This window comes from Rana temporaria, chromosome 3, assembly GCF_905171775.1.
Source record: "Rana temporaria chromosome 3, aRanTem1.1, whole genome shotgun sequence".
In the NCBI taxonomy this organism is placed as follows: Eukaryota; Metazoa; Chordata; class Amphibia; order Anura; family Ranidae; genus Rana; species Rana temporaria.
The window spans coordinates 289884577-289908146 of NC_053491.1; the positions used below are offsets into that span (position 1 = coordinate 289884577).

The following is a 23570-nucleotide window of genomic DNA, read 5'->3' on the forward strand; positions in this document are numbered from 1 at the left end:
GTGAGGGCTGAAGAGCGGTGATGCTAGGCAGGCGGAGAGAGATGTGGTCATCTCTGCTCGCCAGCCCCCTTCTCTCATCCGCCCACCCACCTGCCTCTCTGATCCACCGGGCTCTCTCCTAAAAAATATCATGCCGCCGGCCGGTAGTGGGTCGAGGCCCGGGGGTTGACGACCCCTGAGTTAAGGTATGATACAGATCAGACCAAATCCTTAAATAAAATGTACAAATATTTAGTATTTTACTCCAAAAGTTTTTTTTTTTTTTTAATAATGTTTATACAGGGATGGCTTTAAATTGTCTCCTCTAAGCTAATTAAACTATTAACTCACTGCTGCACATTTCTTGCCAACCAAAGCAGACTTGTTTGCCTACCCTCCTTACATTTGAGTGTAATGAATGCTTAGACTTGCTGTGTCACAATGCACACTAGGCCTCAATCAGTAGTGCTTTACATCAGTTTACTTAAATTAAATTTAGATAATACAGTCAGTGCCTGATTTAATGTTGTCTGTTTCATAAACTGTGGGCTGATTTTTTCACACTCAGATTTGCACACCTACTGCAATGTTGTTTGTTCTCAGCATCTGACTCAGTCTGCTTTTGGCTTATCCTCAAATATCTGTTACTGTGCTTTGCCTCTGGTTTGGCATTGAGCTGATTTTGGATTCTGCTTTTCGCCTTCTTGTCTGTTTCAATTTTTTTTGCTGGTTTTATTGTGGGCCAGGATTCCTATACGTTCTTGTCTGTACAAGTTGGCTGTCACCATTGAGGCACTATGTCTGCAGTACAACATCTGCTCTTTCTGCGCTGGATAAGACTAGACACACTAGGTTTTCACCTCAATGAGAGTCTTCTGCATGCTGGCACGGTCCAAATTTTTCTGTCACAGCAGCCTTGCATGCCTTTCCACCCTGATTTTCCCACAGCCAGCCAATAGATATTAAAGTATTTGTAAACCGAAAAATTCTAATTGAATAAATCGTTTCCTCTCTGTATTTCATATGTGCTTTTTACATAAAGATTTTACTTGTTAGGTCTTATGTACACTGCTGCTGGTAAACAGAAGTTTTTCAGCTACCCCTGAACTCTCCTCTATGTTATCTTATGAGTACATGTACACATGGTCGTTTATAGTTGTTTCTAGGCAGTTGAGTTTAGAAGCATTTTTTGGATTCCAAAAAAAATGCGTTCAGGACGTATGTTCAGAGGCATTTGAAGCGCCAAATGCCTGTAATACCTTGCAAACATGTTTAGCTGCATTTCGTTTACAGGTATTTTTCATTTTTGGCTATTTAAAAAAAAATATATAGATATATATATCTATATATAGATATATAGATATATATATTTAAGAAACGCTTCTAAACGCAAACACGGCCAAACGCGACATGTAAATGCGGCAAAACGTTTTAAACGTCAGTTACTATCTGTCAAGTTAAATTGTTCAGAAGAGGTTGTAAAAATAGGTTTTACATGAAGCCTTACTGTTATTTCTTTGAATTTCTGGTTAAACCTGCCAGTTCCCCACTACATGGTTGAAAACTGACAATGCTAAGCATCTGTGTTAGCATAGTCAGTTTGTGTCCCCTATCATTATGTTTCGAGATACAGGCAAGCCGTGCAAGCACACAGCTGTATCTTCCGTGGTCAGTGTGCATGCATGCTGTATGTGCAGTACCTATTTAACTATATAAATATGAACTCTAAAGCCCTGTACACACGATCGGTTTGTCCGATGAAAACAGACCGATGGACTGTTTTCATCGGTGAAACCCATCGTGTGTGGCCCCATCGGTTTCTTTTCCATCGGTTAAAAAAAATAGAACATGTTTTAAATGTTTCCTATGTTTAAAAAAAACGATAGAAAAAAACGATTGTCTGTGTGGAAGTCCATCGGTCAAAAATCCATGCATGCTCAGAATCAAGTCGACGCATGCTCGGAAACATTGAACTTCATTTTTCTCAGCACATCATAGTGTTTTGCGTCACAGCGTTTGGACACGATCAGATTTTTGACCGATGGTGTGTAGGCAAGCTGATGAAAGTCAGCTTCATCGGATATCTGACAAAAAAATCCATCGGATTAGATTCCATCAGATATCCGATCGTGTGTACAGGGCTTAGCTTATTTATAACTACTTTCAGGCGCAATTCCCATGTAAAAATGTTGCTGGAGCAGATGTTTTATATTTTCTGTGTTTACCTGAAAGCGAACACATTTCCATGCTGCTCAGAGTTTTTACATAGGTTGCAATGATTCTTATTTATCATCATACAGTACACTGCAATGGCTCTCAATAATTTATATCACTATTCCTCACCTTTTTGTCGCAAGGATATTGATAAAGTTTTAAATGGGGCTAGTTTTATTGACTGATGAAACAGAAGTAATTAGGACTAGGTGCTAGTTTGCCTTTGCCTTGCCTATATTTTTTATGGTCAGAGCCCTCCAACTGTGATAGACGTGAAACCACATAAAGACACCACAAGGCTCAAAACATAACATAGACCTGAGGTGTGCCCGGGTCAGCTGGTCAGTACGCCAAAAAGGTGGCATACCCAAAATAAGTAATGGTTGATTGTAGAAGAGGGATTCAAAAGAAGGGCCCTGTAAAGGGTATAGGAGAGAGGGCATTGCACACTGGAACTGACAAGGAACACAGGTGCGCTGCTTAAATACCCCACTCCCCTGGGCTCCTCCTGTAAATTCAGGCCAACATACTGGCCTTCTAATTTATGGTTGGAGCTCTCCAACCGAGATAGACGTGAAACCATATAAATACGCCACAAGACTCACAACATAACATAGACCTGAGGTTTGCCCTGGTCAGCTTGTCGGTATGCCAAAAAGTGGGCAGAAATACCAGGATAGGGAAAGCTGTTTTATTGGTATACATGCTATTTTTTGGGCAAGCTTGGTGAAGGCTTGTGACATCTCAACCTGGGGATTCGGAATGTACCAAGTAAACCTAATCTTCTGATGACATGACCCAGCACCCCGTGTCGGGAGGTGGCCGAGGTCGCTTCGATCCAGAAGGAATAGAACTGAGGCCTAGATTAGCAAGGAGGATGTAAACATTTCTGATGAACTGGCTAGCTGTTAGTGGGCTGGAAGGAAAAGGCAACAATGGGCTGGAGCTAGACTGGCTCAGCAGGTGTGATAACAACTGGTCCAGAACCGCTACTAGACACCATTCATTATGGGTCTGGAAGAATTTGATGTCGTCCCCAGTGCTGGATTGATGAGTTTTGGACACTACCAGATGTAGGACAAAATGGTCTTGAAGGCAGGCCAGATGGCACCCGCGTTGCACCTGGCAACCGGAGCCGTAGGAAGCCGTACAAGGCCAGGTAGATTGTTGCTTGGATGGCCAGGCTGGGCAGCAACCCAAAAGGGGACCATAACAGGATGGCTGACATGTCCTGGAATGTGGAACTTGATATGGGCAAGTGTTTGCTATTGTCTACGGGCTGATGTTTCTGGATCCCATTCAGCAAGGCTTTGACCACATGGGTTGCGAACAATGAGAGTTTCCCAGGGGCTTGTAGGGAAAGGAAATGCTGGATGCCAGCTAACTTTAGTCTGACAGTGTACTACCTGGTGCTAATCAAAGTGCAGATGAGGCACCAGGTGGGTCTAATTACCACCTCAATCAGCCACAGAACCCATGCAATCAATACATGCTAATCTCCAAATGGATGAGGTGGCAACTTCATAGACAGTGAATCCTATAACCAGCGAAGTCTGTGTCGAGTGATATCGGACAATAACCGACAGTGGCTCGAATGCTTGGATTTACGGACTAATCGTATGTTTGTGGATGGGATGATAAACAAGGCAGAAGGAATCTACAAATCTACTATGCCTATGCCGAATGATGTCGGGACACGATCGACAACAACTTGGAGGCAGCTAAGTCCGAACAGGATGCGGGATAGGAAACATAACATTGTAATCCAACACACAGACTCACAAACACGAAGTGCGCTGGGGAGAGTCAGCTTAGTGACCTGTAGTATCCTGCACTGGAACCAACAAAGGAACACAGGTGAGTGGGCTGCTTAAATACCCTGAGTTACAGGGAAGATACAGCAAAATAAGCATCAGGTTCCAGTCTGTACTCTGCTATATTTGTTTTACGAATCTATAGCAATGAAGATTCCCTAGAGACTTTTTTTCTTTGTGTGACTGACCTCAGTTCACAGTACCAATTCTGTATACAGATTTTTTGCTTGTAATATCCAACAAATACTGCTGTATCGTATTATACTGAAGGTTCTAACACAAAATAAAGTTAACTGTACTGTCGCTGGACAGCTAATAATATTTGTGATGTGCTTTATTTAATTATGTAATTTTTTTTAAAGTAATTACAACACAGAGCAAATTCTAGAGGCATATCAGAATGATTTTTGTGGCGGTAGGTGGCCCTTTTTTTATTTTTTTCAGCCCTTGACTGAGTTATACAGTATGCTTTATTTGCAGTGAAACACTCTACAAATGCGTGCTATCCCTTTTAGGAATAAAATACTACAAGTTATTATTATCTTGATAAATTAAGTAATATTTTACATAGCCTTCAGTAGACTTATCAAGTCACTTGTGGATCACGTCTGTGTGGGTTACAGTGATAAAATATAATCTCAGGCAGAAACAACATTTGTAAAATATACATTTCTTTATTAAAAGAGTAAAAATCTTTAACTATGCAATTCTCAAGATATGGGTCTTCTAGTCCCTGGTTCTGGTATTAAAGTGATATTAAAGTGTCGTTTTTTTGTTTGTTTCAAAATAACAAATATGTTACCTGTTCTGTGCAGTGGTTTTGCACAGAGCAGCCAAGATCCTCATCTTTTCGGGTCCCTCGTCGGTTCTCTTAGCCCCTCCCTCCAGCCGAGCACCCCCACAGCAAGCAGCACATAACCATTCAGACACAAAGCCACGACTCGCCCCTCCCCCTTTTCCCTCCATGGCGTTCAGGCGCCTGCTTTATGTCTCAGACAGTCAGGGGGGAGGGTCATGGACAGCTGAGTCTCATGTGCAACATTGCTGGATCAAAATGGGCTAAGGTAAGTTTTAGGGGGTTCTGGGGTGGGGCTGCTGCACACAGAAGGTTTTTTATCTTAATGCATAGAATGCACTAAGATAAAAAATCCTTCTGCTCTTATAACCCCTATTTCCCGTTCCAATGTTTGGATGTTTCAAGCACCCCTGTTTATGAACCATGCTTGTTATTACAAACACATATTGAGGGTCTTCAAAAAAAGAACATATTCATAATAAAAACAGAGAACTGTGGCATGGATGATGTTATCAACCCAAGTAGAAAGACTACTAGTATGTGATTCACTGTCATGTTGATATCAAAGGCCCATAGGGAGAGAATACCTTTCTGAATGGAGTGGATGAGGATGATAAGGATCAACATCCTATGCATATTGAGAAGGAGGTGTCACAGACTCACAGGGACAACATTAGGCTGACTTACTGTATAGCATGTCATTGATGATTATGATTCTAATAACACCAATAAACTAAACCAACTGAAGTGGAGAATAACATAACAGTCACTACAGGATCAGAGATAATATAGGTCCTGTTCACTTTTAGGAAGGCTAATAAACCTGATTTGGTAGCAAAGAGAGAGAGATGACTACTATGTTGGACCCTGGCTATAAATGTAAAAACAAAAATCACATTATTTTCCAGATAGTCATTCCCACAGCCTCTCAATCACAGATGCTGTCTCCCAGCTCATCTAAGCTGCACATCAATAATGTCCAAGAGGGTAAAGAAACACACTAGTTAGATAAAGCAAATTCCTGGAACATAGGCAGCAGATCTTGGCTCCTTCCTTATGTGTTTAGCTCAGTATGAGTTTAATCGTAATGACCCTACATGAAAAGGAACTTACACACATTTGGGGTAATGACACTTTCAAATCAGGACTAACATCTGTTATATTGTTTCTAATGTTTCTAATAGTCCTAGTGCAGGGCTATGTATAGTGTTCACAAAAGATTACATTACAACTCATGCATGTTCTTATCAAAACACTGTGGGCCAGATTCACATAGAACTGCGGCGGCGTAACGTATCGTAGATACGTTACACCGCCGCAAGTTTTCATCGCAAGTGCCTGATTCACAAAGCACTTGCGATGAAAACTACGCTGGCAGCCTCCGGCGCAAGGCGGGCCAATTCAAATGGGCGTGTGCCATTTAAATTAGGCGCGCTCCCGCGCCGGACCTACTGCGCATGCTCAGTTTCGCAATTCCCGTCATGCTTTGCGCGACGTGACGTCATTTTTTCGAACGGCGACGGCGTAGCGTACTTCCGTATTCCCGGACGTGTTACAAAAAACTACGTTAAATTTTAAATTTCGACGCGGGAACGACGGCCATACTTTAAACAGCAATACGATTGCTGAGTAAAGTTAGGGCAGGTCCAACGACGACTAACTTTGCGACGGGAAACTAGACTAGCAGCGGCGTAGCGAACGCAAAAATCCGTCGGGAATCGCCGTAACTCCTAATTTGCATACCCGACGCTGGTTTACGATGCAAACTCCCCCCTGCGGCGGCCACGGTACTGCATCCTAAGATCCGACAGTGTAAAACAATTACACCTGTCGGATCTTATGGATATCTATGCGTAACTGATTCTATGAATCAGTCGCATAGATAGAAACAGAGATACGACGGCGTATCAGGAGATACGCCGTCGTATCTCTTTGGTGAATCTGGCCCTGTTTTCTTAAAGTATCATATCATTGTCTTTTTATTTCCACTTCGTATATAGGATCACACAAAACAAACAATTCTGTCTTTAATCCCATATTAGGATCATTACATTTGTTTAAACAATACACATAAAAAACAAATCAACAAATGCCTACAAATATCGTAAGATAATACAACATGTTTATTTTTTTAATTTGTTGCACACATGTTATGTGTGCATATATTTGCTAGAAATCACTGAAAACCAAAAAGTATATATTTTCTGAAAGAATAGACCATGGAGAACAAAATCGTGGTAGTTGCAACTTTTCCATGTCTTATAAAATCTGTGAAGTTATTTATCAGATGCATACTTTTAGGAAAAAAAATACAAAAAGTTATTTTTAGTGCAAGCAAACACAATATTGTACCCATTTATTTGGTAAAATATAAAAGATCGGTTTGCACTGAGTAAATAGATACATGTCTTAAAATTGTTCACACCTGCTAAATCACAAACAAACAGTGGTACACAAAATTCTCTATAGACCTTAGAGGCCTTAAAAGCTTTTACAAGTTATCAGTTTAGAGTTAGCCATGAATTACAGCTCTAGAATTTTTGCTCTTGCTTTGACACTTGTGTCAATACCTCAGTGTGTGACACAATTGATGTTGACATGCTCTCTCTGTGTTTTTTTATGGGGTGTGTGAGGGAATGACAGAGATGCTTAAAAATATGTTTTTCATTGTTTTTGTTTATTTTATGTAACTCTTTTTTTACACTTAAAAAAACACACAAAAAAAACGTTATTGCTATAACAAGGGGGCTAACAAGCACACATTGGAGACATTGGGCTGGATTCAGGTAGATTTGCGCTTTTTTTTACGGAGGCACAGGGCAACGTTTTTGCCCTGCGCCCCCGCAAATTTACTGCGCTGCCCTTGATTCACGGAGCAGTAGCTCCGTAAATTGCGTGGGCGCGCCGGCAACATGCTCGGCGTAAGCGCGCGCAATTTAAATGATCCCGTAGTGGGTGGGAATCATTTAAATTAGGCGCGTTCCCGCGCCGATCGTAGAGCGCATGCTCCGTCTGGAAACTTTCCCGATGTGCATTGCGGCAAATGACGTCGCAAGGACGTCATTTGCTTCAAAGTGAACGTGAATGGCGTCCAGCGCCATTCACGAATCACTTACGCAAAGTAGGAACGATGGGTATACGTAACATTGGCTGCCCGTGCTAATAGCAGGGGCAGCCTTACGCGAAAACCGCCGTACGGAAACAACGTAAACTGCGTACGCAGGGCTCGCGTAACGTTGTGAATCGGCGTTAGTATGCAATTTGCATACTATACGCTGAGCACAACGGGAACGCCACCTAGCGGCCATCGCAAGAATGCAGCCTAAGATATGCGGGCATAAGAGCCTTATGCCGCGCATATCTTAGGCTGCAGTCGGCGTAACGAGGTTCCTGAATCAGGAGCATTCGTTACGCCGGGGCAAGTAAGCAATTGCGCTGTGTAACTATGGTTACACAGGCGCAATTTGCTTCTTGAATCCAGCCCCATTGGGTTCTATTAGATGCTCCTAAAGGGTAATTACTTCTAAGGCCCCTTTCACACTGGGGCGGGATATACCGTCGGATTTGCCGCAAGGTTCGGCTGCTAGCGGGGCGGTGTTAAACCCTGCTAGCGGTCGAAATGCAGAGGTACATTGCCACCGTTTCCCATTGTTTTAAATGGGAAGGAGCGGTGAAGGAGCAGTATACATACCGCTCCTCTCACCGCTCCAAAGATGCTGCTGACAGGAGATTTTTTTCTCTCCTGCCAGTGCATCGCCTCAGTGTGAAAGCCCTCCCTCAGTGTGAAAGGGGTCTAAAGGTAGCAGGCACTGCAACTTTTCTCATTAAAGTCCTGCAATTTCATCAGCTGATCAGTATTGAAAAAGTCAGGGACTTAGTACACAAAAGACATAGAAGAACAAATATATGTCTTCACAGGATGAATAGGTAGGAATCTGCGAAAAACGTTCTTAAAATCCTCGGCCTTTTGATTAATCACTAAAAGGATTTTTTTTTTTCATAACAAAAGTTCAGTTACCTTTTAATGTTGATTGAGAGTTGAGATTTTAGTTCCACTTTAACAAAATTATAATTGTCACTTCATTGTTGAAGACTACACATTAAATGTTAATTTACCAACAATATTGGAACACTTTCCATTTATAATTCAAACCTGATGGTTAACATATGTTTAAAGCTGAACGCCAGGAAATCTAAAAATCCTCATTTGCAGTGGGATAGTGCCTGTTTTTTATGTCTTTAGAGGACTTGGCAAAGCACTTTTCCATCCCCTTGACAGAATCGAGCATTTAAGTCTTCCAGAGCAGGTGTCGCCACACTGCCAGGGAGGATTTTTGGTTTCCGTGGGTTGGGCCTTATGCCCTGTACACATGATCGGAATTTCCGATGGGATACAATCTGATGGAATTTTTTGTCGGAATACCATTCAAGCTTTCTTGCATACACACTGTCAGACCAATTTCCGACCGTCCAAAACGCGGTGATATAGAACACTATGACAAGCCAAGAAAAATGAAATTCAATGCTTCTGAGCATGCGTCGACTTGATTCTGAGCATGCGTGTTTTTTTCTCTGTCGGAGTTCCACACACGATCAGAATTTCCGATAGGATTGTTTTCCATCGAAAAAAAAAAAAACATGTTCTATTTCTAAACTCCAACGGAAAAAAGTCCGATGGGGCCCACACACGGTCGGAATATTTTATGAAAAAAATCTGAAATTCTGATTGTGTATACAAGGCATAAGTGTAAGTATCCAATACCTCTTGGCAACACAGAAAAGAAAGCTGATCCCCACCTCTCATTGGAGTATAATTCTGGTTTATTAATTATACACACCCCATGTAAAATCATACACTATAAATCTGTACAGTCAATTGGTACACTAAAAGTGTACTAAATGTTAGTAAATGTCTCTCATTTCTCCTTGATAGCATTATAATTACTCTTATTTACACTGTTGACATCTCTCATCATTAAGGCCTCATGCATACAGAGCTTAAAAAACGCCACTTAGGCTACATTTACATGGCCATAAAAAATTTACTGATCATTAGGCAAGGAACAAAAGTCACTGCGTAAATGATCAGTAAATCAATTTTTTAATGAGTAAAATTTGTGATGTTCTTTTTTTTCAATGGTGTACTTGTTATATGTATGGGCAAATTTTTAGGATTTTTGGTTAGGGATCTGAACACAATGCATGTTAATGCACCTGTGTGAAAGTCTCTATTGAAAACAATGCAGCTGCATTCAGATCTGTAAATGTGTTTGTTTGTTTTTACATTCGTACGAATGAGGCCTTATACAGGCATGTGTGGCCTGGCATTTTGAAAAAGGACAGTTTACAGGCAGAGAAAAAAAAAGTATCAAGGACATATTCTGAGAGGAGCTTTTGAGCAGAAAAATTGCATGTACACACCTAAATGCATCTAAATGTGCATAAATGGGTGTGTTTATGTGTTTATATGTATGGGATCGTAGACAGTATGACATGGACATAATAAACACAACACCAAATACTTAATTAATATATTTTATTATTCATATATATTATTTTTTATTTTATATATATATATATATATATATATATATATATATATATATATATATATATATATATATATATATATATATATTTGGAATATAATTTTGTGTGCTGCAACTTATATATCTTTGTTTTATTTCAATACCATATAACTTATAAACATGTGCACACTTAAATATGTTGTTTCAGAATTTTGTTTTCGTCTGAAAAATGTATTTATTTAGTTACTCCCGAAAATTGTTTTTATTTATTTAATTTCATTATAAAATGCATTCGTCTGAAAATCCGAATTAATTAAGGTCAAATCTGTCAATTGAAGGCTTATGGTGTCTGTCGAATGTTCTAAGAAGATTCGACGGAGCAGCTAAACTGCACGATGCCGCAATCATACATTTCCAGTCGAATGTTCCGCCTATAAGTTTTAGAAGATTTCTAATGTTGTATGACACTAGTAATAATTATATTTATAAATTATTATTACTAGTCAACTAACATTCAAATTCTTGTATAGCCTATGGGCCGAGGATTTGACCCAAAATGTATGATTGCAGCGTTGTACAGTTTAGCTGCTTGTCGAATCTTCTTAGAACTTTTAACAAACACCATAAGCCTTCAATGACAATTCAACGTTTGTATGTTTTATACTGCTTCATCGAATCTTCGTTGTTCATGTCGAATGGTCTACCCCAACACTCTCTCTATAATGTCAAATCTTTCCTCTCTATGTAGAATAATCTTGGACTAATAGAGTTAAGGTTAGGCACATTCGACCACAGGTTCGATAGACACAGATTGCTATTGTCAGAGTCATGTCGAATCTCCTATCTATATCGAACTGTCGTAGCAACGAAAACGAAAATAAAGCATTTTTTTATGTCGGATCTTTCGGATTTAGGAACCTGCCCGTTAGTTTTCGTTTGTTAAAACGATAACGAAAATACGCGAAATTTGGACGAAAATGCATTTGGACGAAAATGTACAATAAACAATAAACTTTAAAGACTTAAATTGTATATTTCATCTATCAACAACTTTCTCCAGCTCAGCCACTCTGACTCAAGGCAACTACTATTGATTTTTTTTTTTAAGCCGCAATGGACAACAGGCGGAGGTTGGGTGGGAAGCTCCGCTGGATGATTTTTTCTTCAGGCGACTGGCCCTAAACCCTGTGAGGGAGCTCTTTTTATAGGGGATCCCAAGGTTCCAGAACGTTCCATGGATCATGTGACCTTTTTTAACCAATAAAACCTATATCCCGATTATTCCAGTTTTCCCTCTGACCTAGTTGACATATAATGAACCCCTCACTAGGAACAGCAGGTGGGAGTCTTGAAACTGCCCCTGTCATGATCCCATAAGGAAAAGGGGGGCCTTAAAACAGGCTTTTCCCTCCTTTTCCCTGTATTCTAATGGCCAGAATAAATAAATATTACAGTATGCTCAAACTGCATACATCCTCAAACGCTCTAGTGTTTCTCCTTTAGAAGTTGTTTAAATCTGATAAAAAAATATTGTGTTAGCCCCTGTTCACACCGGTGAGGCTTTGATATCGCACTACTTCAGTGTTATTTCAAAGCCGCACATCAGTGCAATTTGCACTGCCAATTTCATTGTGGCTTGCGACTCCATTTAACAGAAGTCTATTCCAATTGCAATAAAATGGGTAAAAAGTAGTGCAGGAACCTTTTTCATAATCGCTGCAATATGAACTGTTCCATAGCCGGCAATGGGGTGCGACTTGTCATGCAATTGTCAAATTGCATGACTAGTCGCACCGGTGTGAATGGAAATTACATTGTATTGTCAGATTCTAAAAGTTACCTAATAATGGAATCCTGTTCTTAGAATATACATTTTTACATTATAACTGCTATAATTAAATAGTTCAAACAAATTCTATAATACATGTATATGGATGATCTGAAGCAATTCATACCTCCAGAGATGATTTGATTATTTAATGTGTAGTCAAAAGTGAATATGATAGTTTTGATAGATATTTTAACAATGATTATTGTATTTATGCATACCTATAGATATTTTGTTATTTTATTTTGGATGTTAGAGTGTAGTATATTATAATTTATTGATTTTTGGGCTCCATTCACATCTAGGCATTTTTGGGCATTTTTCTGCTCTAAGCCTCAGCTCTAAAAATTCCCAACAAGACAAATCTTATTCATTTCAATGGCCCCTGTTCATATCTGAGCTTTCTGTCGCCTAAAGCAAAATGCCTATTGCTCAAAAAAGTACATAAGCTTATTTTTTGGCATATTGCTGGTGTTTTACTGCTTTTACATTGATGACCTTTGAACTTCAAAACGCTTGTACAAAAACTCTGGGAAAATGCATGAAAAAACGCTTAAAATAATGCCTGTAAAATAGCAACGCCTAGATGTGAACGGAGCCTTAAGAAAGTGGAAGTATTTGTTTTGAGTTTTAAAATGGTAGTTAAGATACAATCATATGATATTTAAGATAATAGAGTTTTGGATAAGGAACATGCACTAGTTGTAATGCAATCCTTTATACATAGTGGGGCAGATCCACAGAGCGAGTACGCCGGCGTATCTACTGATACGCCGGCGTACTTTCAAATTTCCCGCGTCGTATCTTTGGTTTGAATCCTCAAACCAAAATACGACGGCATCTGGGTTAGATCCGACAGGCGTATGGCTTCGTACGCCTTCGGATCTTAGATGCAATACTTCGGCATCCGCTGGGTGGAGTTCTCGTCATTTTCCGCGTCGAGTATGCAAATGAGCTATTTCCGACGATCCACGAACGTACGCGCGGCCATCGCATTCTCTTACGTCGTCTCTAGTCGGCTTTTTCCGGCGTATAGTTAAAGCTGGTGTTTTGCGGCGTATAGTTAGACTTGCCATGTTAAGTATGGCAGTCGTTCCCGCGTTTATTTAGAATTTTTTTTTTTTGCGTAAGTCGTCCGTGAATCGGGATGGACGTAATTCACGTCTATGTTAAAAAATATGACGTCCTTGCGACGTAATTTAGCGCAATGCACAGCGGGAAATTTAGGGACAGCGCATGCGCAGTTCATTCGGCGCGGGGACGCGCTTCATTTAAATGAAACATGCCCCCTATTCGCTGATTTGAATTAGGCGTCCCTTATGCCGCGAGACATAGACTACGCCGCTGTAACTTATGGCGCGAATTCTTTGTGGTTTGGAGGTTTAAAAAAGTAAGTTACAGCGGTGTAGCGTATCTCCCATACGCTGTGCCAGTGCAGATCTCTGTGGATCTGCCCCACTATGTTTTCCTATATTAAGACTCAAAAGAAAAGAGGCATTGGGGTTGATTTACTATACGCAAATAGGCTGTTAACTTTGCAAAAGGCACTTTCCCTTACCTTAGTAAATTTGTGAAAATGATCTTTGCAAAAAAAAAAGTAAAAGTAAAAAAAGTGTTTTTGCTTGCATAAGATTGGATGATGGAAGTCAGCATGGGTTCACCTCATTCACTAAGTCAAGGGAAAATTGCCTTGTGAAATGAAAATTATTTTGCAAAGTGAACACCTTTTTGCTTTTAATAAATCAACTCTGTCGTAACAGATGTTAGTTGTGATTTGCATATGTGATTGTCCCATATGTGTACAAGTTCACCTCCTCTTCCTGTTGGCTCTTTACAATTTAGCTCATTATGAATGAAGAGGAGAGAGAGCCCTGGGGAAGTGCTTTTGTCCCTGAAATCTATTTAATATAACAATATGATTATTGAACAGGACTATGGCTCTTTCCTATCCTGTACTGTATTCCTATAAATTTAAATTGAGGGGATTTCTTTAGGAATTTTGGAAGAAAAGTTACATTTGGATATTTATCAAGCTAAACTTTACATTCATCTTATAGAAGCTTTTATTAAGCAGAAGTCCCACTTTAGAGAATGAAGCCTTATTCACGTTTGATGCATCTTGGCTTTACCCTTTCTACCTCTTCCCATACAGACAACATGAGTAGAATCATTAGTGGCCACTGCAGTTTGATTAATGTGATAAAACGTGTTTTCCAGCTTTCCCACCATTTTTTAACTAGACCCTATGCAGTATCTTAAAATATAAAGACTGTGCCCTGATTTCAGATAACTGAAGCGATGTTCAATGGGCTACTAGGTGTGCAGATTCTACATATAGCCTGAGCTGGTTAGCCCTCTGAGAGCTCTTGCACATCCTCAGGTCTTCTAATAGAATAATATTTAATTTGACAGCCAGCTCCAACACCCCAAGAATACAGAACTGTTTACGCCAAGCATGGAGATTAAAGTGTATATTGGTATATATATATGCTTTGGATAGAGTATGTAAGACATTTTGTCAAGAATTTACTGCTGTGTGTTCCAGCAGGGAAGATAACCCCCCCTGCTTTTCCTAGTGACATTTATCATCCATACAGAAAGTGCAAGGGAATTCAAAAACATAATTAGACAGATTAGAAGTCAAAATAATTGGTGGGGTCCCTGATCTTCGCTTAGGATCTGCTACAAATTCTAAGGTTTAACTTTGTAATGCCTAACATCAACATACAATGTATTGCTAAAATGTGTGCAAATATAAAGATGTCCACATTTACATTTCAATTTTTTATAGGATTTTAAATGTAAAAGATGGATTATAATCATGTAAAACCTAGAAAGGGACAATGTTTTATAGATAAAATACATTTATACGCACAATTGTATTATTCTTAGTAGTGGCGAAAAATGTCAATTTTACATCTAATGAAGATTGTTAGTAGATATTGAACTTCCTCATTTCCTGCTCCAACAGAGCGTGTAACTGAAGTGAACACAGATATCTTCGTCACCAGCTTTGGACCGGTTTCCGATCATGATATGGTAAGATTCAAGTTTTTTATGCTATGTTCTGTGTTCATGTGAATATCGCTTCAAGGTCTCTGCACAAAGGGAATAAAAAGGTTGAATCATATTTGCATATGGTAATAAACTTGTAAAAGACTAATTTTACCTGTCAAGCATCTGTGCATTATATTCCTCATATTCCCCTTTTTCATATGTCATGGTTGACCTACATATAAAATGTGCTAAAATTGCTCATTATGTTGAATATATAAGTATGTAAGTTGCATATTTAAGTATAAACCAGCTACAAGATGATATTTAAAATTCCTAAAAAATAACAACTTTGAGATTATTTATAATAATTGTGTAAATCATATGCATACAGCATATTGCATAACACATATTAAAACTAACTACATCTTGACTTCTTTTCATTCATAGTCAATCTTGTTATGGTTAATGTGTACATTATAGGGCTTTGTTGCTAAATTCTTCTGCATAAAATGTTAGTTACCTAGTTGTTATGCTGTCCTTTCCAGGTCTAAGGTGTAATCTTTATTGCTGACACATTTACCACTGACGGGTAACTCCCCTGATCCAGCAATTAGCCTCCCTACACAGATTCACACAGAAAAGCTCTATTTTGAATCCATTCAATGTTCTTATTTTAACTGAAGCCCTAAAGAAGGGCTATATTTTTTCTGACCCAACATGTTGGATGACTTTTAGCAAAAACGAATACAAAATGTTTGACTCTTTTATCCTTTGGTCTGGTGCTCCTTTCAGTGTATGCTTGTTTCTGAAAGCCCACTGGGGTACCCCCTGTAGGGTAGACTTGTCTGAGCAGCTTAACCTAAGACAGTAAGATTTCTAATTGTTTTGTCCCCTCACTACTCACTACACATACTTTGCATTAACTCACATGAATGTCCCAGTGCCTATTGGTTGCTTTGTTCTATTTTTTGAATGCAGCATGTCACTGCAGTAAAATAGCATGCACCAAAGCACCACTTATTTTCCTCCTAGTTCCATAGCTGTCATTAAATGTAAGCAATCCCCTTTATTAAAAAATAAATAAAACGTCAGGCAGATCTAAATTGAGAGGCATACAGAGGTAGTGAAAGGTGGGGGTTAGTTCTATAGAACAAAGAGGTGGTTGGACTGCACCATCTAGAGGCAGGGCACATCTATCTTTTTTTTATCACTAAGTGATCATTCTACTGTATATAGCCAAATCATGTGCAGGTGGTAGTTGCATGGCTGACAAAGCCTTCCTCTTCATCCTTCTTCCAGACACTGAGCAGTCAGTTGTCTGAAAGTGCTGCTAATGTGTTATCATCCTCCCCTTCTTCCTCCTCTTCTGCTTATCATGCCGCAGTTCCACAAACTAGCTATGATGAGTCTGTGGAATAATTTGACCAAACAATCACTGCTTGCTGCAGGTAGATGACCAGGATACACTACTGATACCACAAACTATACTTTTAGGTGTCATCCAGCCCACAAAAAATGCAATAGCTGTCACTATTACCATCTCCTGCTATATTTCAAAGTTTGTGGCCTATTCCAGTGCAACTTAATATTTCTGCAGCTTAGCCTCAGCTGCATAGTTTTTTGCAGTGTAAATCCTATTGTCACATTCACCTATCCTGCAATGCTGGTTTTCTACTCTGGCACATAGCTGCTGGTATCCAGATTTCACCAGGATAACTAGCACCACAGCCAATCAGGAAACATCTCTCTTGGCATGTCATGATCAATTAAGAGACAACGTTCGCTCTGGATTTGCACCACCTGTTAGGCCGCGTACACACGATCGGTTAAACCGATGAGAATGGTCTGATGGACCGTTTTCATTGGTTATTTATCCATCGGTTTAAAAAAAGCCAACTTGTTTTAAATTTAACCGATGGATTCCTAACCGATAGAAAAAAAAACGATTCTTAGTAGGCATGAGCATTGGTTAAAAATCCATGCAGGCTCAGAATCAAGTCGACGCATGCTTGGAAGCATTGAACTTTGTTTTTTTCAGCACGTCGTTGTGTTTTACGTCACCGCGTTCTGACACGATCGGTTATTTAACTGATGGTGTGTAGGCACGATTGACCATCAGTCAGCTTCATCGATTAACCGATGAAAACGGTCCATCAGACCGTTTTCATCGGATGGACCGATCGTGTATACAGGGCTTTAATGCAAAGTGGTTTTGGCCGAGTGCACAAGCAACACACCACTACACTACTGTGAAGCAGCTTCCTATTACTGTACTTACCTATAACTCTATGCCTTCTTTGTTCTCCAAGCCTGCCTCCAGTCACTGGGTACTTATGAATCCATTGCACCCAGTGACTTCAAGTGTGTTTCCAGTCCATATCTGGTCTATGTGTCATCTAGCAACTCTAGTGTGCCCACTAACTTCAAGTGTGCTCTCAGTCTACATGTCATTTAGGGCCTCCAGTGTGGCCTGTGACTCCAAGTGTGTCCCATGTGCACCCCTGTGTCTTCAAATGTGCTCCCATGCACCTCTGTGAAACTTGTGTTTCAATGCACCTGTGTCTTCATGCAAAAAAAAACAACTAAACTTTTCTCAAACACATAATGCCAAGGAAGCATCTGGATCAACTATGAATGGCTTTCATCTAACTGCCAAACCTTGACCTTTGCATCCCCCCTCTGGGGAAAAAATACAACCCAGTGAACAACAACATTGTGCCCTTATATAGAAGTTTTGATGAGCGGTCTGGAGCCTTGTTTTTTGGCAAGCATCCTCCTACACTTCTAACATGTGAAGAGCAACACTCAACTGTCAGGACTGGGTAACCGGTGTTCAGGCTGGAGGAACATCGCACCCCACAAGTCTGTCTAACAAAAAGAAGCAAGCTACTCTGTATCATCCAAAAATTTGAATACTTTACAGGCTACATAATGAAACATCCACTGGAAGGGAAGCCTGCTCTTCCATTGGAATTTATTATGTAGCCAATAAAGTATTCTTCTTGTTGGACCTCCTACACTTCTGCCAAGGTGTCACATACCTGGTCATGAAGCTGAAATGCTGAGAGGGCTCTCCTTGTGGCTGAGTACTCACTAAAGGTGGAAACAGGAATCACTAAGCCCAAAGAAGCAGGTATTGCTGACTGAGCCATGCCACAGGTGGAAGATGCTGGTGTAGAAAACTCCTGCAGGTGGATACCAGATAAGATAAGCAGCAGGACCCAGGAGAACTGGGAGTTGTGCAGACTGCACACAGTAGGAAGCAGGTTGCAGCAGACTGGAACAACAGGTAAGTACTGCAGGCAGGTACAGCAGGAGGGCCACTTAGGTGGATCACAGCAGTCAGGGAAAGACAGAAGGCGTAGTCAGAGATTGTAGTAAAAGATCAGAGAGGCGGTGGTCAGTAGATGGGAGATCAGAGACGTGGTTAGACAAGCCAGGGTAATACACAGGGCAGGAGACAGGGGCATATTTGTGTACAAGCTGGGGTCAAAAGCCATGAGAGAGACAAGAGGTATCCAAGAGCAAGTCAGGTCAGTAATTGGGTAATTCACAAGCAATAACACACAGGGTATCAGGAAGCAGGAAGATGAAGACCAGTCAGAGGAGTCTGTAAGCATCAGACAATCTTCTGCAGGCCAGAGGGTGCCAGAATCTAGCACAGGTGATGTGCGCTGGCGTGCACAAGCATGCACCATGGCGTACCTGCATGCACCCATTTTTCCCATTACCTATGTGTGCATTTCTGCTCAAACAGGCGCAGCCATGTTGGGTATTGACTAACATGCCAGGTCTCTGGGTAAGTCTCCTCTGGTTTGTTTCCTGACACAAGGTTTGCTTTTATTTAGACCGTTTTCAATTCAGTTCCAAACTTTTGGGGCAGAATATGGTTGGGATAATGAGGTCCTCACTGCTAGCTGCTGGCATCGTGTTCCCAAGTGAAATAAAGACAAACTGTCTGGAGGCTAGATCCCTACTACTTATAAAGCTATACAAATATATATTCACATCAAAGAGCACTTTCAAGAGTAGTCTCATTTGCAATAGTGTTTTTCTCCTACTCTGGCACCTACTTTTAGTGCACCTGTGCCCTCTGCTTCACCTCCGCGATAGGAACCTAGACAACCTGGCTGTTAAACACTATCCTACAAAGAAAAGTAATAATATCAGTTCCAAGGTCTTTGTATTTATTGTGGACAAAAAGGGTACTATATTAAACAAGAAGACTCAAACATCTAATATGCCTGGGAGGTGGGCATGCTGGGCCACTGTCAATGTACCACAATTCCAGTGCAGAAGTATCATAACAAGTGTCACCTTGGGAGCTTCCATAAATTTGAGGGAAGCTGGCAATTTTTTTCTGCTTCCTAGTTAAGTTTACCTGCTCCCCCAAACCCTTTGCAGTGGATGACACTATCCTTTCCTTTTCTGCTTTTGTACCATGCCTGATAAATGTCTGTTGGGGTGCTTCAGTCTGCATAAGGACATCTCCTTCTTCATTCTACCAAAACCCCTTCTACACTTATCTTGAGCTTCTCCTGGCTCCAATTGCATTCTCATGTGCTGGAGTGGTCCTTCTCTCAGTTACTCACCTGGTGGCCCATTTTTAATTCCTGACCAAGGTCATGCCAGCCAAATCTCTTCTAGCTGTCTCCAAGGTTTTCTCCTCCTTTCTGGCTCCCTAAGTGGATTACCGATCTGTCTTCAACAAAGATCAATTCAAATCAGTTACCAGCCCGTAGTCTCTACTACTGTGCACTCAAACTAATACCAGGATGCTTGCATACTGTGCAGCCACTACAAAGTATTTGTGGCCATTGTCTCTCATATAATACACTCTACCTTTATTTGCAAGATAAAACCTGCAATGTCACACTTTTTTACTGCCTATTTAAGTGTTTACATACTGTCCGGATGGTGGCCAATTTCTACCCAAAATATAACTCAAGTGTATATATTGTATATTTTTTTTAATAAATTGGGATTTGGGGAGTGCAGGGAATGGGTCTCTGTTATGCAGAGACAGACAGTTTATAAATAGGTAGTTAGCCGTCACAGCCCAAGCTGGGCTCACTCCTAAGCCAGGAGGAGCTACACTGTTGAGAGGGTTTGCACTGACCAAGCTCACACCTAAGTGAACAATTTGAATCTGTGCAGAGACAGACTAAAGACCTTTAGTGGACAAAAATTGATAGGAGGCTGAGTATAATGTATTGTGTTGATGTGATGCTAAAAAAACCCTGTGAGGAAACCCTGATGTTAATAAAAGTGGGCAGGAAGCCCTTGAATGTAAGCTGAAATATGAATTATTGGGGTTTAATATAGAGCAGCAAGTTTAAATGCTTGTATATACTGTTAAAATAAATATTTATTCCCAGTCACTTAAAAACCAATAAAAAATAGTATGATGTACATGGTAAAAGTATTGTCTACCAAGGGTGGAAACATTTTACAGGAGGGGGTAATATGTACAGGGAGGAGGGTTATTATGTACAGGTCGGTGTAATATGTACAGGAAGGGGGGTAATATGTACAGGAGGGCTTAATATGTACAGGAGGGTATAATATGTACAGGGAGGGGGCTAATATGTTCAGGTGGGGCTAATATGTACAGGGGGGTTAATATGTACAGGAGGGTGTAATATATCTGTGACTAAGGCTGCACTATACACCCTGGCCTAGATTCACGTAGGGCGGTGTAACTATGTGCGGGCGTAGCATATCTTATTTACGCTACGCCGCCGCAACTTAGAGAGGCAAGTGCTGTATTCACAAAGCACTTGCATCCTAAGTTACGGCGGCGTAGCGTAAATGGGCCGGCATAAGCGCACGTATTTCAAAGTAGGCAGGCCGTGGGCGTGTTGTATTTAAATTAAGCGTGACCCCATGTAGATGCATGGCCGAACGAACGGCGCATGCGCACGCATGCTCAGTATCGCAGCGTATTTACGCCCAAAGATACGCCGGCTCAATGCCTGTGACGTGAACGTAACCTACGCACAGCCCCATTCACGTGCGACTTACGTAAACGACGTAAAAAGATACGCTTGTTCCGACGTCCATACCTTGCATGGGCTGCGCCGCCTAGAGACCAGCTTTATCTTTACGCCGGCGTATGTCTTACGTAACTGGCGTAACTAATTGCGACGGGCGTACGTACATTCGTGAATTGGCGTATCTTGCTCATTTACATATCCGACGCGGAAATCAACGGAAGCGCCACCTAGCGGCCAGCGTAAATATGCACCCAAGATACGATGGTGTAGGAGACTTACGCCGCTCATATCTTGGCAGAATTTATGCGTAACTGATTCTATGAATCAGGCGCATAGATACAACGAAGCCCATTCGGACTTACAGCGACGTATCTGGAGATCCGCCGTCGTAAGTCTTTGAGAATCTGGGCCCCTATCTGTAATGCTGAGCTATATCACCTGATCTGTGAGTCTGAGCTGTACACTCTGTGCTGTGGTGCTAGGGCTGTATACTTGGTTCTGTGATGCTGGGGCTGTATACTCTGTGCTGTGATGCTGAGCTGTATACTCCTGACACTATGGGTGGAAGAAAGTGGAATACAGGGGACAGAGTGAGTAGATTATATAAGGGATGAGGCTTATGAGAAGTGGGAGGGACCAAAAAAGGTCTGAGTCTGGCGCCCCCCATCCTAAAACTTCACTAGCCACCACAAAGTCTATCTTTCTACATAAGGACCAGTAAACATACATAATGATTCCTTTCCCCTCTTAAATACCCCTGCCAAGTGCAAGCCACACTAACTTGCAATAGACACACACAGCCCAGCTTGATAGCGAGCATGCAGGTGTGTCCCCATCAGAATCCCAAAAAATCCCTACAACTGCTTTAAGCTATTTCCCATCTTTAGATTTTTAAATATCTTTTAGCAGTAGGTTACAAAAAAAAAAAAAAAATTGAAAAATATAGCTACAAAATATAATGCAATTTTTTGGTTTAAGCTGGGAACTTTTCCATACAAGTGTATATCAATTAATTCATTGCTATAATTTATTCTTTGATTTCTTAATATTTCTGAAAAGCTGCGTAACATTGTATTTTTTTATTCTTCCACAAACAGGAATACACAATTGATGTATTTTTTCGACAAGGCTGGAGAGATGAAAGACTCAAATTCAAGGGCCCCATGACAGTCCTCCGTCTTAATAATTTAATGGCAAGTAAGATATGGACGCCAGATACGTTTTTTCACAATGGAAAGAAATCAGTGGCCCATAATATGACCATGCCAAACAAACTCTTACGGATAACAGAAGATGGGACTCTGCTTTATACAATGAGGTAAAAGTGTCTCCAAACCATATGCTGAAATGTATTTTGATGTATTACCTGCTTTATAGAAGCAAATATTTTGTCACCGTATAAAAAACATAATTTTGTAACAAAAAAAAGATTGCATAGACAGAATACATTAATACTAATAGGACATCAAAGAAATGTCAGAGGTAAGGCGTGTTTCATTTCAACAGTCCATCCTCAACTGTATTCTATACAACATTTATTGTCTGTATGTGATAACAAATAAGTATATCATTTTTTATATAATTGCATCTATATACAGTTTTTAAATTCTTCTATCTATCTATCTATCTATCTATCTATCTATCTATCTATCTATCTATCTATCTATCTATCTATCTATCTATCTATCTATCTATCTATCTATCTATCTATCTATCTATCTATCTATCTATCTATCTATCTATCTACTGCCAGAACTGCTGCAAAATCTATCTACCTTAGTGGATTTGTTGCAAGTAGAGAAGAATTTATGCTTGTATATAATGGAGTATAGATAAATTGATTTGTGCCCTGATGCTTAAAGAGAATCTGTATTTTTAATATGCAGGTGAAAGAGATCTTACGAAATTATTTTATAAGTGTGTGTAATTTATAAGAATAAACTTGTTTCTATGCAAAGTTTGTAATTATATAACAAGAGACCTACCATATTTGCTGCAAATACACTTTTTCCTGCTGTAAGGTTTATTAATTTGTGTCCTGTTATGCAAAAATAGCGAATCTTATGCATAGTTTCACCTATAGCAGCTGCCATTCCCTCAGGGATAGTATGCCTACAGGTACTTGGCTGCCCCCAGGACTTAGGGTACTGTGCTATATTTTCAGAACTGGGATTTACTCCAGGAACCCAGAAAGGAGAGTTCACGTACCGTGTCAGATGGTTTCAAGATGGTAACATTCAAGGTGGATGCTGTGTGTAGGAGTGGCCAAGACTGGTGACTGGTGGGTTATCAGTGGTCTGAGCTCACATCAGACCATCACAAAGTATGTTATCAAGGTAAGGAGGTCAGGGCAGACAGCAATCAGAAGAGTATCCTTATCCAGGAGAGGGTCAGGGTTGGTGTCAGTCAGAAGCAGTA

The 23570-nt window shown here is 40.4% G+C and overlaps 1 protein-coding gene across 2 annotated transcripts in view; it reads left to right on the forward strand.

The window, feature by feature from the left end:
- GABRA1 (gamma-aminobutyric acid type A receptor subunit alpha1) overlaps positions 1 to 23570 on the forward strand; it is a 254921-nt gene that overhangs the window by 114122 nt on the left and 117229 nt on the right. For both annotated transcript variants that reach the window (XM_040344730.1, XM_040344729.1), the window contains exons 4-5: positions 15131 to 15198; positions 22250 to 22470. In XM_040344730.1, coding sequence (XP_040200664.1) covers positions 15131 to 15198; positions 22250 to 22470 — 289 coding nt within the window. The remainder of the gene's footprint in view (positions 1 to 15130; positions 15199 to 22249; positions 22471 to 23570) is intronic.